Raw genomic sequence first — 15433 nt, forward strand, 5'->3', positions numbered from 1 at the left:
TCTACCACCAGCACCTGAAGGGTAATTGGCTGGTACAGATGCTCTGTAAAGGCATATTTTTGCTTCTCCTGCAACAGAACAGTCCTTTGTTTCCCCAATATCATCCTGGGAGCAATACTACTAGTGGAAAAGAGAACCTAGATTTGACCATATTTCTAAACAGGATATTTGACTCTGTAACCTTACAAGAAATAAATCTTGCTAGAGCCTTCTTTCGTTCAATATCAAACAATCTACTTATTCCATGACAGATTAAGTTATTTAAGGAAGCAAGAGAGAAACACATTGTTTAAATCAAGAAACTATTCAACCTTTATGTAGCATAAGTGCCTAAACAATCATCACAATTCTTTTATAACACTCAAAGCATTCAGATCTTAACAACTTAAATAACATTATATTTCACTTCCATATATATGTGAGTTCTTGCACACCAGCAGCCAAAACATTAGTTGGCATCCTCACTTTTCATTCATCCTAAAATGTATGATTACTGTAACCTGCTTTCTCCCTATGCGTGCAAGTTTTATAATTTTTTTGCTTCTTTCAAAGCACCTTCTACTATTTCCATGCAATGCTACAGATAAATTGAATTTGTCTTGTCTAATATTTAAATAGTTCAGTCAAGAATTATAAGCCTATACAATATATTTTATTAGATTTTTAGCATCTACATTTTGTTATTTTGTATTTATTTTACATGAGCACCACAGTTTAACAGTCATCTCGAACACGACAGGCCTACCACAATGAAAAAGAACTAAGAACTGTTCCAAACCTGCACACCATGTATTATATTGAGTTATCCTGAAGTATGGGCTTAGTGATCTTCTGGCTTCGTTCATTTTGCTGATTATCAAACAATCCAGGTTTAACTCTCCCTTTATTTGAAACTACTCTGTTATTTCCACCTGTGTAGTTACTCTGTTTCTTCACACAACAGTTTGATACACTGCCCTACCGCCTACGTAATTCACCAACATTTCATTATCTCCAACTTTTTAAATATCTTCTATAGTATTCCTACTCCTTCTCTCACTATTGTCATATTGGCTCAACTAATGTCTACTTAAAAGTGTACTTCTCTCCATACCATTTTCAAAAAATAAATGCATATTCAGACATGAATGTCTACATTATCACCATTGCCTTTTACATATGATGAGTAAAAAAATTCATTCTGTTGTCTTTTTGAACACTCAACCACACTTTCCCATTTCAAAGGTAGTAACTTGGTCTGCTTTGATGTCATATTTTTGCAATGACTTAACCTGAAAACCATAAAAAAAGTTTTAGTCAAATAGGCTGTTTTGGTCAATAGTTACTTTGGATTTCCTTTTTTTAATTTGCAACTCCATTTTTGTATGTTGCACACAGTATACTTATCTTTATCCACATCTTTACAATCCAACCCTTCCAGCTCCACTACAGTCTGTAGTTCTGTACTCCAGGCTGCTTTTAAGAAAAAAAACCCATGCAATGGAAATTAAAAAAACATATACCCGACAAACACTTATGTTTCTAGCCTTACTGAGAAGCTTAACACAATCAATAATTCACATTGGAAAAAAAACATAATGTATTTCCTCAATGAAGTCCCTGAAAAATGCAACTTGTACGTTTTTCCTTTCTATTCACCTCACTTTACAATTTTGCTTAGTTTTTAACTCATGCTTACATTCCAACAAACTTTGCACAAAACTTATCACCTTGTGCAAAATAATGAGGCAATGAAATCATGAGGAATTCATTATTTAGTAGCACACAGGTCCTCATACACAGCATAGCTGAAAAATATTTGCCACAAGACATACTAAGTTATTTTATAGATTAAAGGCTATAACAATGTTCCTTATGGATGTCATACATCTCCCCTAGTTCACAGATACACTAGACTTGATCATGTTAGTTTAGTACATACTTCATTGCATGACACACTGTTTGACTGAGAAGTGGAAGAATTACTTGTATATGTAAGCTGAACCCAATACTCTCACTTTCCTAAGAGCAGCAGTATTTATTAAAGCAGGTTTATTTTTATTCAAAAGTACACAAGTTGCTGTTATTTCATATTCCACATATATTTCCTCTCTTCCTTCCCTCTTCAGTTTTTGGGTTGAGTGTTGGTGTTTTCTTTGGTAATATTTCTCTGAGGAATTATAGACCAAATAAATCATCATTTCCAGCTCTCAGTCAAAATGACTGCATAAAAACTGATTTGATTTTATACTGAAGTTTTTCTACCAGGGCTTTTTTTGTGTGTGTGTGGTGCCATTTTCAATTCTTCCTTTCGCTAGCATTATCAGAGTTGACCAACTACTAGGAAGTATGCTGGCTAAGAGTAGTCAGCAGTTTTGGGTTCTGTCAACACCAAGTCATGCTCAAAATGTATTTACCAGCACTCTTAAAAGCTACAATCATTACATTGTTTTCCCTTCACACTCACCTTTGACAGTTACAGAGGTCAGGAAAACAATTGTGAGAAATTTCAGGGGCAAAGTAGTAACGTAAAAACTTAGATAGTGACCAAAAACCATCTTCCCACACTTCTTACCTCACAGTCCAAAAGTCACACTAGTAGTTTAAGTTTCCCCTCTTATCCACACACTTTGCTTCAAAACTTCGTGCTTGAAAAAGAACATTATTTCAACACAACATTCCCACTTCCATTGTGGCAAATGTCCTGAAGCATTATCAGTACAGTTCACATCTCGAATCTGGGAAGACTGACATCTGAATTACACTCATCAAGACTAAAATAGTAAGGCACACCATGGCTCGGTACACGGATGCTCTTAACTTCATTGTTACTATTATCTTCAGATTTACACGTAAAAATAGCTTGGCAAGGCCATGTCAAGTCTGCAACTTCACCTTTTTAATTGCAAAAGAGCAGAACCCCCCCTGAACAGAGGGAGGGGAAAAAAACGGCTAGTACAAGAAGTTTGCCAACCCTATGAAAACTAAGCCTTCAAGCCTTAAGGTTTTGAAATGTGTTGCCTTCTTAATATTGAAAAAGTCGATTTACCACAAATAAAGCCAAGTACTGTCTAATAAGTGTTTGCTATTAACTAAGCTCTCCAAAGTTTTATGTGTTGGAAATTAGACTGTTGGATGTATTTTAAAGAGGAGAACAGACAGGTCTCTTTTTAAAACATTCAGCCAAGTAGCTCTAGAGAACACACATGCAAGAAGTCAACAGATCTTGTCTCAGTTATTTCAACAGCAACTTAGTTTAATAGCTGATGATCTATTAAAAAAAATAAGCCGTCAATTTAGAGACTTAATCCTGTGGCCAGGACATACTCTATGCAACACAGAAAAATTTCTGCAGAAGGAATTCAACTTTTAGACCGCTTCTTTAACATACAGTTAATCTTCTCTAAAGAAGCATCGCAGTAATCTCTGGCTAAGGAGACAGTCACCTAGTCCCGCAGAACTCTTGTGCTAAGTGTTGCAGTTCCTATTCAGCTTCACTAGGACCAAATCTGTCCTCTGAACAAAATTTATGTCAGCACACTAGCTCTCAGTAAATTGAAACAGTAACAGGTTCACCATCAAAACAAGGAATGATGGCAAACTACTCTTCCTCCTCCGAAATAAACCCCAGGTACATGAAGGCCCACCCTTCTGTCCTTCCCGTAGTTGCCTTTCTTTAGGGACAGCTAGAATGTATGCAATTTAACGAGGGGGGGTTTCAGCAAATGCATGTGTTTTAAGCTTAAATTAGTAACAATCATCTTTTCTGAAAGCTACATCATTGCCAGAGGGGGGAGACTATTACATACAAGAGCACAATCTTACAGCAGCAGTGCCTCAACTCCCTCCCTGAAAAAGGATTTCTCAGATACAACTCCTTTATGGTGGTATGGCTTGCAAGTTCCTTGGTATTTTTATCACATGAACCTCCAGAGACTACCTCCTCTAACTTGTTCAAGAGGGAAAGGACACGGTATATCCTATAATAAAATATCCTTGCCAACTATTCATTACTGCATTGGGAATACAACAGCAGGATGATGGCTTTCGATGTGTTCTTGCCCAAGTCCACTTTTTTTCCCCCCTCATCTTCCGCTGCTGTGAAAATGACACTACACACACAGCATTGCATGCAGTAAAAAAAAAAAAAAAGAAACACCACTAAAATCCCGCCCTGATTTAGTTTCCAACTGCTACGTTGCCTCCTTTTTTTCCACAGGAAAACGCACGGGTGGGTGGTGGTGGTGCTGGTATTTCCCTACGAGGGGTCGGTCACACGAAGCCTGCGGTGCCCCGCACGGCAGTGCCCCCAGCAGCAGCTGCTCAGGATCAGGGTGATGCAGAGCACACAAACCCACTCTCCCAAAAAGAGACCGGCGACCTAAAACCATAAGCCTACCGCAACCAGCACCGATTTCACCCTAATTCAGGGGAAACAACGACGCAAGCCAGCAGCACCAGAAGCAAAGAGCGAAGTACGCCCGGAGAACACCAAGACCCACCCTTCTGTCCTTCCCGATGGCTAGAGACGGGGGTGGGGGAGGGATGGGGGTGGAAACAGCCGCGAATTTCCGCAAACAAGCGAAAACCCGCCGTTCAGGACGGGAATTACGGCGGATAACCTGCCGCCCGCCGGGGGTGGGTGGAGGGGAAAGCCTCAGCCCCGCCACCGGCGGTCAAACTTCCCCCGCCCCGGGCTGCGGCCGCCCCGAGAAACTTGGCGGAGGCGCGCGGCGGGGCGGCTCCCGCCACCGGACCCTCCGCGCGAGTAACGGTCCCCGCCGCGGCCAACGAACCCAACGGCCGGCGCAACGGCCCTCCCCGCCCCCGCCGCGGCCTCCCAGGACGGCCGGCACCCGCTCCGGCCGGCGGCCTCCAGGCGTCTGCGCGTCCCGGCAGCGGCGCTAGCGGGGGGTAGGGGGATTCTCGGGATCGAGGCGGGGGAAACTGCCCAGGGCTCTCCCGGGATCCGGCTCCCCCTCGTTCCCAGCGGAAGCTCCCGCGATCCCGGCCGCCTCCCACCCCGCCTTCCCATCGGCAGGGAGGCCGGCGGGCAGGCGACCGCCACCCCGCCCCGCCGGGCGCGCACACAAAGTTTCCCCCAACTCGGCCGAGTCTCCCGGCGTTGCCGGGGCTCGGGTTTCTCTCTTCCTCCACCCGCCCCCTTGCCCTGCCCCGGCCACCAACGGGAAAAAGTTTCACTTACTGCAGCAGAAGCGAGAGAAAACCAGCCCCAGCAGCCCCAGCCCCGGCGGCACCGCCGAGCGGAACCGCCGCTGCTGCTGCCTCCGCCGCTGCCACCACCACCACCAGCGGGGGGAAGCACCGCCGCCGGCCGCTGGAAAAAGTTCCCGGCGGGAGTGAGGAGCCGGCGAAGGGGAGAAACCAGCGGCAGCCTCCGCAGCGGCTTCAGCCCCTGCCATGCTCCGGGCTCGGCTCCCAGTCGCCGCCGCTACGACGCCCGCCCGTCTCCCGCTCCCCGACCAGGCGCCGCCGCCCCGCACCGGGTGCGTGTGTCACTGAGCGGGGAGGCGCTGCGCGCCGCTCCCCGCCCTCCTCAGAGCGGGCCACACCACCCCGCCGCGGGGAGGGGGGGACAGGGAAGCGTGCGCCGTGCGCGTCTTCCTCGACCCCCGCCCTACCCACCCCCCTTCTTCCATCCGCCCCGGACCGAGTCGCCTCCTCCCCCCGCCTCTCCCGGCCCGCTCTGTGGACTCGCAGACGCGCCCCGCGGGGGGGTTCCCCTTGGCAACGCGGGCGGTGCGGGGAGCTGGTGGGAGGGGGTACCTCAGTGTCCTCCCCTCGGGGGACGGGGGGCTGTTGGTACGTCCCGCCCCGCCCCCCTCTCCCCGCCCCGCCACCGCCCCCGGCGTGGTCGGGGGCGCCGCGCGCCCTGCCGGCCCGGCCCGGCTGCCTGCCCGCCCCCGCTCCCGCCTCCGGCCCCGCCGGCCGCAGCCGCCTCTCCCAGGGAAGGGAGGCTCCGCCACGCGTCCTACCGGCCGCTGCCCGGCGCACGCCGGCCGCGGGCCCCGCTGAGGCAGTGGGGAAGCTGGTGGGAGAGGGGAGCGGGGCGGCCGGGCCGGACGGCGGCCGCCCCGCGGCCTGGGGATCGGTCAGCAGCGTGTCCCCCGCGGGGTGGCGGGGGACTGGCCGCAGCCGGCTTCGCCAGGCGCCGGGCGCGGTCACTGGCGTTCCCGTTCGGGGAGAGTCCGGGAGGGATGCCTGGAGCGGCGGGGGCCGGCCGGCACGGTGGCCTCCACGGGGGTGGCCGCCCGGATCCTGCTCTGGGCCGCTGGCGGCATTCGGCCCCGTGGTTTTACCGACAGCAAACTTTGCCGCCGTTGTCCCCTCGTCCCTTACTCTGCCGTTGGCGAACCCCTCGAGAGGGGCATGTAACGCCCCAGCCGGTCACCACCCAGGTGCCGGGCAGGGGCACCGGCATCCACCCCGCCTCCCGGCGTGGCTGGTGCGGGCGTCTCGGCAGCCTGCCGGAGGGGAGCGGGAAGCGCAGGGGTAGGAGAAGATGCGGGCCCCATCCTAAGCCCCGCAAGAGGCGGACACATCCGAATGCCGGCGCTGACAGAACCGAGGTGTCCGAAACCGTCTGTGAGCAGTGCGAGCCCTGGGCAGAAACCACCGAGGAATACCAAATATGGCCCGGTGCGGCCCTGGCAGAGGGGCCTGCGGGGTCCGGGGGGCGGCTGGGAGGGGTTCTGTCACGCTAACGCCTTGCAGGCATTCTTGGCTGTGGCACAGCACATAGCTTTGCTCTGGGTAAGGCTGTCACCCGGGAGGGCAGAGCCGCTCCGCCGGGAGCGATGGTGCCCCAGACACAGGCAGAGACCGATGCTGAGAGCAAGGCGGGTGGGCAAGGCGGCCGTTCTGGAGGTGAAGAGGGGATTTGGGTGGGCAAGGCAGCCGCGCTGCAGGTGAAGAGGGGATTCGTGCCTCTGCCCGACGTCCCAGCTAAGGGCTGTCTCAGAATTAGAGCACGCTTGTAACCAGGTCACAAAATTAAAGGTGACTTTTTTTAGGAAATGACAGTTTCTTTGCTGCATCTCAGCACCAATCTGAACCTCAATGTTGTGGGCACAGTGTCAATGGATGTATCCTCAAATCAGATTTTTGACAGCATACTACAGAAGCTAGAAAGAATCACGTTTTGAGTCTTGCTGCTTTACAATCTAGGTGTGCTTTTTCATTTCAGGTGCACTATCCTTGCAAAACTTCAATGAAAATACTGAATAGCTGTCTATACCATACCAGCTGCTGAGACATTTACTGGGAGCAGGTTTCATATGAGCCCCACATTTTCTGCAAAATAGGGTAATACTTGATAATTTCCTTCAATGGTGGGCATGAACAGCAGTTTGTCTCAAAGCTACGCATGGATAAGTTTATCAGATGCTCACAATAGTATGTTCATCCGGTCTTCAGCTACACTGAATGTTTGCCAATTAACTGGCCTCATTAATTTGTAACTGTGAAACAAAACAGAATTCAACAGAAGAGTTACTAGGGGTAAAGTGCTAGCCATGATGGACATTCAACGTTCATGAACATTTTGCTGTGAAGCAACATAACTGAGAGGACTCTCAAAGTTTTGTGAAATCAATGTAATTCCGTAAGTCTAATCCTCAGCTAGTACAAAACTGTTCTCATGCCAATTTGCTCAGGGGTTGGGGCTCAGGATTGCTCAGGTGGTTCACAGGATCTTGTCCAAAAGTGCATAAACAGATTTATATGACGCTTTGTTTAAAGGAAAAAAAGAGGTTTTCCCACTCTGCTGATACTTTTGAAGCCTGCTTCTTTACTCTGTTGTTAGACTCTTTGTCGTTTTGATTCTGTGGAAACCAATATATTCCACCATGGCAATAAACCTGGATAAATATAATACTGACTTAATCATTATAGCCCAATTTTTAGTTATGCTAAGAGCCTTTTTACTCAGGAAAATTGATGAGCATAATTGTAGTAAAATAATTTATACTGGTATGGCTTTGCTGATGTAACATTCCAGGTAGATGTTTTAATTGGGTGTAATTATTCCATTTCCCTGTACAGATGAGTCCTATATAGATAAATCCCCCTTTGTAGTTAACAGTCGAAGCAAATTACATCTCATAATTACATTTACACCGAGTTTAAGGCACACTTAGGATGGGCAGGAAATATAATGGGGCCATAGAGTAATTGAGAGTGCAACCCTTAAAATCCTATTTGTGACAACTATAATCAAATTGTCATCTGCTATAATATTTTAATTTCTTCTCATTCCAAGACAACAAAAGGTATTAAGTCTGTTTAAAATAAAATGTTTTGAAAGTCTAGCACCAAAATATGTACATCGATTCATGCAGGCTAAGGAAACAAATGCAGTTTGTCATATTTAAACAGAACTGTGCCCAGTCTGTAGGTAACATCTTCCAGTGCCAGATTCAGCACTGTTGTAATCAGGCATCCTGGGGACTCTGTGATACAAAAGGAAATTTGACTTCATGATATCAAGGCTAAATTTGGCTCCCCAATGCTTAGAACACTCCTGAAGGCATATGATGCTCCAAACAATTAATCTTGCATAATGTTGAATAAATGCGTATAGGACACACTGGCTCAGTTCTTGTAAATCCGTTGTTACTGGCATATTTTTTCCATAAAAAGATGGTTTTCCACAGTTGGCAGCAGTCCTGGTCAAAAGCATCTTTGAGCTGTAGAAATACAGAAGACTGTACTTTATTTCCAGTCCGTATCTTCCTCTCTTTCTGGCCATTGTCCACCCACCTGCCCTTCCCCCTCCTGAAAAAACAGCCCTTACCCTTAATTTAGACCCGGGTGTTTGGCAAGCGTTTACTTCTCCCTTCTTAACCCTTTTGGTCATTTGAAAACAAAGTCCTGAAGCAGTGTGAAATTAACTTATATGCATAACATTTGAAGTGACGGCACAAATTCCCGCTGGAATGAAGGGCTATTCAGTTCAGTGGGAATCGGCAAATAGATCTGTAGCAGAACAATGTGCTTTTTCTGAAAACTCTCGCTTCCATTCGAATGGATGGGACGGGGCCTCCCTGGCGATGCTTGCGCACCACCACCCGTTATGACCCTTTAAAATAAAACCACACCAAACCAACCCCAAACAAAACCAGCCTTTCTTTTTCCACGCGCTTCCAGCTAGATGAGATGTTAGCCCATTATTACACAGTGTTTCTGCGGTTTGCTAACAGGTGGTTGCGTTTCCACAGCGAGTGACATCGTTGCTGCGGCGTTCCTGCAGCTGAAGTCGGTATTTGCCTCAGCAAAACTGCAACCAGAGTTGCTGTTTTCCATGCTGTATGGAGAAAGGTGCCTGTCCAATTCCTCCTTGAGAAACGCATGCAAAAGCATCTCTGTAGGCTGTGCGGCGGGCATGATTGACAGTGGTTCCGGCAGGACCAAAGAACGTGGGCTGCATATTTATGTGCGTGCATCCCCTCTCCCAGCAGTGGACTCGGTGCTCTGATCGTTGATGGTCATGTTTGTGAAGGGCTCAGGCAACACCCCACAATGCACAGAGTTTGGCTTATCGCTGGTAAATTATGGTTTTCATAGTGTTGGATACACTTAGGCGTTTGGGGCGAGGCGGGGAAGGATGATCTGTAACCATGACCGTTGTCAAGAAATGACTAAGATTAAGAATATATTGTAAAGTTGGATTATTCTCATGTTTCCCAGCTCTTTGCATACAGTATAATGCAAAATGATCTGGGTTGTCATCTCATAGAAAAATCTATCATAATATTTTGATTCAGATCATAAGCAAGCTTAGCCAAGAATAACATACATACCGTCGCATGATATATGATATTTTTAAAATCCATTTGCCCAATGCCTTGCTTATTAAAGATGACATACTTAAATCTTGTTTTAATTAAGGACTATCCCTTTAAGGAGAAATCTGAGTGACCGACTCCCTCTTCATTGCAAATTAAAATGAGAAAACTGTGGTTCTCTTGCACGCAGAGTGGCTCTGCTCTCGCATGCTTGTGTGAGAACCTTCACGTGTCTCAGCAAAGTGCCAAAGCTCTTGCTTTTTTTCCACAAAATAGTAATGTGGTTACTGACAATAATCACCTTCGACATTATGTTTCATACCCATGGTCAGGAGTACATATCATCCAGTCTACAATGCAACCGAGATTCCCCTTGTCTCCGCCAAGAGGTTTAAGACTCCCAGCCAACTGAGTAAATTCCTTATGCGTGTCTGACAGACAAAAAAATAATAGGCGAGGAAATGGTATGGTTTCCAGTTAGATCTCTCCAATTGCCACTTACCTCATTGGAAAAGAGGACAGAAACCTTAAGGATTCCTCTTGGAAGAATATTTGCAAGACAGACAATGCTTCCTCTGTTCTCTTTCTGCTCTGCATCCCTTTACTGTAGTCTCTTGCTGTCCTTCTGTATGCCGGTGTTCTTGCTTTTCTCTCTTCAACTATTTAGCCATACTTATCTAGAATTGTGATATTATATACTAATAAATACAAAACACCCTCGGTTCATATGTATCTGTATGGACAAAGGCACAGTTTGTGTATTTTGTTCTAGAGCTGTTACATTTCTTTCTAGGCACACACATTAGATACTTAAGCAAAAAGAGAGCACGGAAAGGCGAGAGAGAGAAACATGAAGGGGTAGAGAAGAGCGTGCCAATCCACTTGGGTGCCAACTGGACATCCCTGTACTGCAGTCCCACTTCCCTGCCCTTGGCAGCGGTCTCTCCAGTAGCCACAAAGACCCCTCCAGCCCCATCTCTACGGTCTGACTGATTTCCCTACACGAGAGAGAGCCACTGACCTGCCTCTACGTGGCTGAGCTTCGTCCATCCCCTGCATGGGACAGTGGTGGAGAAGAGATAGTTACTGAAGATAGTCCTGGCTCACCCCTGTAAGAGGATTCTTGCTGTCCCGGTAGATGTTTTTCTAGTGACTAAAGAAAACCGAAATGAATGTGCTTTTCTACAGCGTCAAAAAGAACAAATACGAGTTCTTGAAAAAAAAAAAAAGGTATATCCCAATGAGGTCGCAATTTTGTATTGCATACCTACATTTCGCAGTGATATTTTCATTGCCCCAATTCACTGACACAATCCCAGCCCCAGCAGGAGGTTAGTTCTTGATTCAAGGAAAAGTGAGTTTTAACATTCATTTTAATAGGAACCTTTATTCATTTTTAGTATCAGTGCTGTTACACTGGCTTCCCTTAATTATGGGAGAAGAAGCAGGTTTAGAATCCCCTGGAGGAACTTGCTGGTTTTTCTTCTCAGACTTACTCTCTTCATCTTCTCAACTGCTCCTCCTTTAGTCTTTTCATTTTCCTTGAGAGCGCTTATTCTTATCCTTAGAAATGAGCACATCTTGGCGAGATCATTTAACTACTATAAATGGCGTAATCTTTTTTTTTCTTTTTTTTTTTTTTACTTTTCGTAGTTTCCACCGTCTTTTCCTTTGTGGATTCGTTGTCAAATGCAGCAGGTTTTCCACAGCATGATGAGTGGAATACACGCACCCAAAGGCTGTGCCTGCCTGTGTCCTAGGGACACAGCTTGGATATGTAATAGATGAAAGATGCATCAGGGTAAAGTCACAAGGTAACTGCAGTAACATGCTATATTCCTCCTGCTTATGTCATGTTTTGCACTTGAAACCATATTCTGCGAATTCGCAGACCAGCGTAAGATTGAAACATGCCATGGTTCACTAAGAAAAAGTCACCTTATTATACTTTAGGTTTCTGCCGTATGAAGCCTGTGTACATTGCAGTTTCTATTATGCCATTTTTGAATGTCTATAAAAATGAGTGTTGGCCTGAAACTAAATGAAAGTTTCAGTCCCTGAATGATTTTTGAGCACATTTTAAGTCACTTATAGATCAAGCCTTTTAAAACTTTGAGTGGTGAAGAGGAATGCCTATTAATTTTAGACAACTATTTTTACACTTTTAAATGTATAATTGAATTCAGAATTTGCCCTTCTACTTTCAACCTGAAAAGAGCAGCCCAGAATGCACCTACACGCTTTTGATCCTTTGAAAAAAAAAATATTTGTGTTTACAAACGGGGATCTTATTAAACTTTAAAACCAAGTCGCTGTGCACAAAGAGCGCTTCATTTCTATACGGCTTTTTAATAGATGCTGATAGAAGCAGGCAGAAAATCTCTAAAGCTCTGCTTCCACCTGAGCGTTCATTGGTCTGTCCCAAGGCGTGTCTTTACACAGACGCAAGTGCGCTGGGGCACGTGGAAAGAGTTACTGAGGCCGAAGTCGTCATCTGCATAAATACCTTGCACCACTTCAACTATTCTCATATACAAGAGAAAGCTGCATTTATACGGAAATGAATGCCCTTATTCCTGTAAGGGAAAAGAGCGCCCTTATTGATAATAACTATGCCTAAATCGCGATTATGTAACTGTTTTACCTAGAAATCGCCTCATGATCAAAGTTGTTATATAACAAAGAAAAAAATCTGTGTACATTAAGGGCATATGAATAGTGGACTTTTATTGATTTTTTTCCTTTGGTCATCCAGCCAAAATATGGGAAAAATGTAATGTCAGTTGAGCCAAAAAAAATATTGCTCAATTTTTTGGCTTTTATAAACATTTCTGACCCCTTCGAATTAGGTCAGTTTCTAAACAAAAGCATCATTTAAATGTGAAGTATCAATGTTTCATTTTGGAAAGACTTACTGTTTCATTGTTTCGGTCCTCCAGAATGAGACATTTTGCCATTTGCTGGAAACTGTCCCAAATTCACAAATGTTTTCAGATTCTGCAAAAACGAGGTTTGGAGCAACATTATTTTTTGTCGGAAGGGGGAGGAGGGGGGAGAACAAGGGTACACCTACACCTTATTTAAGAGTTCACAAGGCCTGAGAATTTTTTTCCCTTAATTTATAGTAATCCACTCAGAAAGGATTAAGTAATCCAAAACAGGCCACCCTGCAACAGAAATACAAAAGTCCTCTTTTCAGCTTACACGAAATAAATCAGTTGAAGGAATATTTTATGTAAGGTGTATAATACTGAAACACATGACATTCTTTTAATGTCATCCTTTTAGCAGACACAATCGAGGAAGAATACAGGCTTAACTGGTAAAACACACGTGTAACTTTAAGTATGAGAAGAATCTAATTAAAAGAAAGAAAACTTGCTCTAAGTTGCATGCACATGTAAATACCTTAAGAAACAAAGGCTGTAAAACATATTTCTTTTGCCCCCAAACTCACTCCTGCTAATGCCGCATAAAATTAGTTGCATCCTCAATACTATCCTTCAACAGCAAGTTCCAAGCCTAATTATATATTTAATTATCTATTTTTTGTCAGCTCATTTACGTCCAAGTATGTTCAACAGCATGTCATCTGGGATCAATTCTTCAGCAGTGATTTTATTATAGTTTCTATATAATGTTACTTTGGTATATCCACCCTGTTCCCGCCCCTGAGCATATGGCATCTCTTTTTTTAATACATCTGAATTAGAGAAAAGTACCAACATTAAATATGAATCTCTTGGCTTTTGACAGTTGCCAATCCTAGAGTTGTTTGCAAATGCTTTTGATATCAATTTCACTTCTGTACCACCAGTGCTTTGTTAACATCTGCCCTGCAGCAGAGGATCATTTTTATTTACTGATTTATTCATGTAACTATATTTTGGTGTGAAAACATAGTCGTAACTCTTGGGCTTTAATCTGCGGAAGGAATAGAGCAGAATGAAACGCAGTCAGTCACGCTTTGCACTTGAAAGGAACAACGCCATTATTTCTTTGTTTTCTGCGGTAATCCTAGGTATAATAGGTAGAATGGCAAAAATAAATTGAGGTCTTTGTTGCAATTCTCCCTCCCTCAGCCAAAGAGCCATGCTTTCTCTCACGTACATCGTCTATCAAATGTTGTTTAAGGATCTTTTTGCACCAGCTGCTATCCTGTTTCACTTTTTGCTTCAGCTAAGCTCTCTAAACAATTTGATGAGCATGAAGAACGATGCCAACCTGACAAATCCTGTTTTTCGGATTTTTCTCCCGGAGTTACCCGGTCGTGAAGCACCACGACAGTGGCTGTATTCACTTTTGGAGCAGTGAGACCCCACGGCCCCATTATCTCATGGTTCTGTAGGGCCAGAAACGAGTTTGTGGAACTGCATGCTTTTTCTGTTAGTCCCTTGATTTGTTACCTGTTTATAGTTATATGAACACGACAATTTGTTAATATTTACACTCTGGTGGTGTAAATGACTTCACGTGGTTCAGGAAGGGCAGCACGCGGTTCATGAGCTGCATTTTCAGCAAAGACTCCATGTTCCCAGTATAGACTTCTGCCATTAGCTTTGAGTGAGCTGGATATTTAACTTAATCATTTCAAGCTGAAATGGCCATTTGATGTTAGTTTTAGAGCTTCTTTAATTTTATCAGTTACGTTCTTCCTCTGCTTGCAATCAATTGAATGAAATTCACAGTAAATAAAATAGGAAATACAGAGAAGTAGCAGATAGTCCTGATGATCCTTAACCCCTGCCACCTCAAATCTGACTCTTTTGGGCATTTCAGGAACTGATGGTTTTCCACGCACTGAATAATGGTGCAATGATTTAGAAAGGTTTTACTAGCACAGGGTTTAAATAACCTGCATAAATAGTTGTGGTTATACGAGTAGCATAGCAATTTTAACAGATCTTGTTGGGGAGAGGCAGTGTTCAAGAATAAATGCCAACATAAAAATTAGCCCCCAAAGAAGAATTTCAATGAGAAAGCAAGAACATTTTCACCAGGACAGAAAATATTCACACTTCGATAGCACAAAATGTATAACCAATTGTAATCGAATTTTCCAGGGATCCTTGGCTGAGACATCTAAAATACTCAGTCCAAACCCCCACAGCCATTTTTAACTGCATCATTTGTTGGTTGTATCACCAAGTTTTCCATGAGAAGCCTTCGTCACGGTCATAAGCTCTTGGAAAGACAGACAGAATAAAAAAGCTTGTGCAACCAAAATCAGAATGATTTCTATTCTTATTGATAATAGCCTTATTAATAATCTTAGAAATGAGGAAGGAACCTGACCTGTGAAACAATAATGAACATTTTCACTTGTAAGGATATAAACACTGTGTAAGAGCCGGGGTGTTGGCATTCTGGCAGGTTGTATGAGAAGAGAAGGTGATTTTGGTGCTGTCTCTGCCGGTTCGGTCGATAAACAGAAGACATTGCATGCTCTCTCATCTGTGTGGAAAATAGTATAAATTACATACTGTGCAACTCCTTTTCAAGAGGAAAAATGCTAGGGTTCTTAGTTCTGGTGTATTATGAGCAGAGACTTATGACATTAAATATTAATATGTCCCTCACTAGTAATACATAAGTACGTGTTTTAAGAGTTAAGGGCACACAGGTAGAAGACAGACAGTAATTTATAG

The 15433-nt window shown here is 44.6% G+C and overlaps 1 protein-coding gene across 6 annotated transcripts in view; it reads right to left on the bottom strand.

The window, feature by feature from the left end:
* The window catches only part of NECTIN3 (nectin cell adhesion molecule 3), a 78671-nt gene extending 73136 nt beyond the window's left edge, over positions 1 to 5535 (bottom strand). For 2 of the 6 annotated variants that reach the window (XM_054211111.1, XM_054211103.1), the window contains exon 1: positions 5186 to 5532. In XM_054211111.1, the coding sequence (XP_054067086.1) occupies positions 5186 to 5402 (217 nt within the window). In that variant the 5' untranslated portion in view covers positions 5403 to 5532. Of the gene's footprint in view, positions 1 to 5185 lie in introns of all 6 variants that reach the window. The other 4 variants (XM_054211118.1, XM_054211127.1, XM_054211146.1 and 1 more) reach the window with 4 other exon arrangements.
* Between the last annotated feature and the right edge of the window lie 9898 nt (positions 5536 to 15433).

Source organism: Rissa tridactyla, chromosome 1 (assembly GCF_028500815.1).
Source record: "Rissa tridactyla isolate bRisTri1 chromosome 1, bRisTri1.patW.cur.20221130, whole genome shotgun sequence".
Lineage (NCBI taxonomy): Eukaryota > Metazoa > Chordata > Aves > Charadriiformes > Laridae > Rissa > Rissa tridactyla.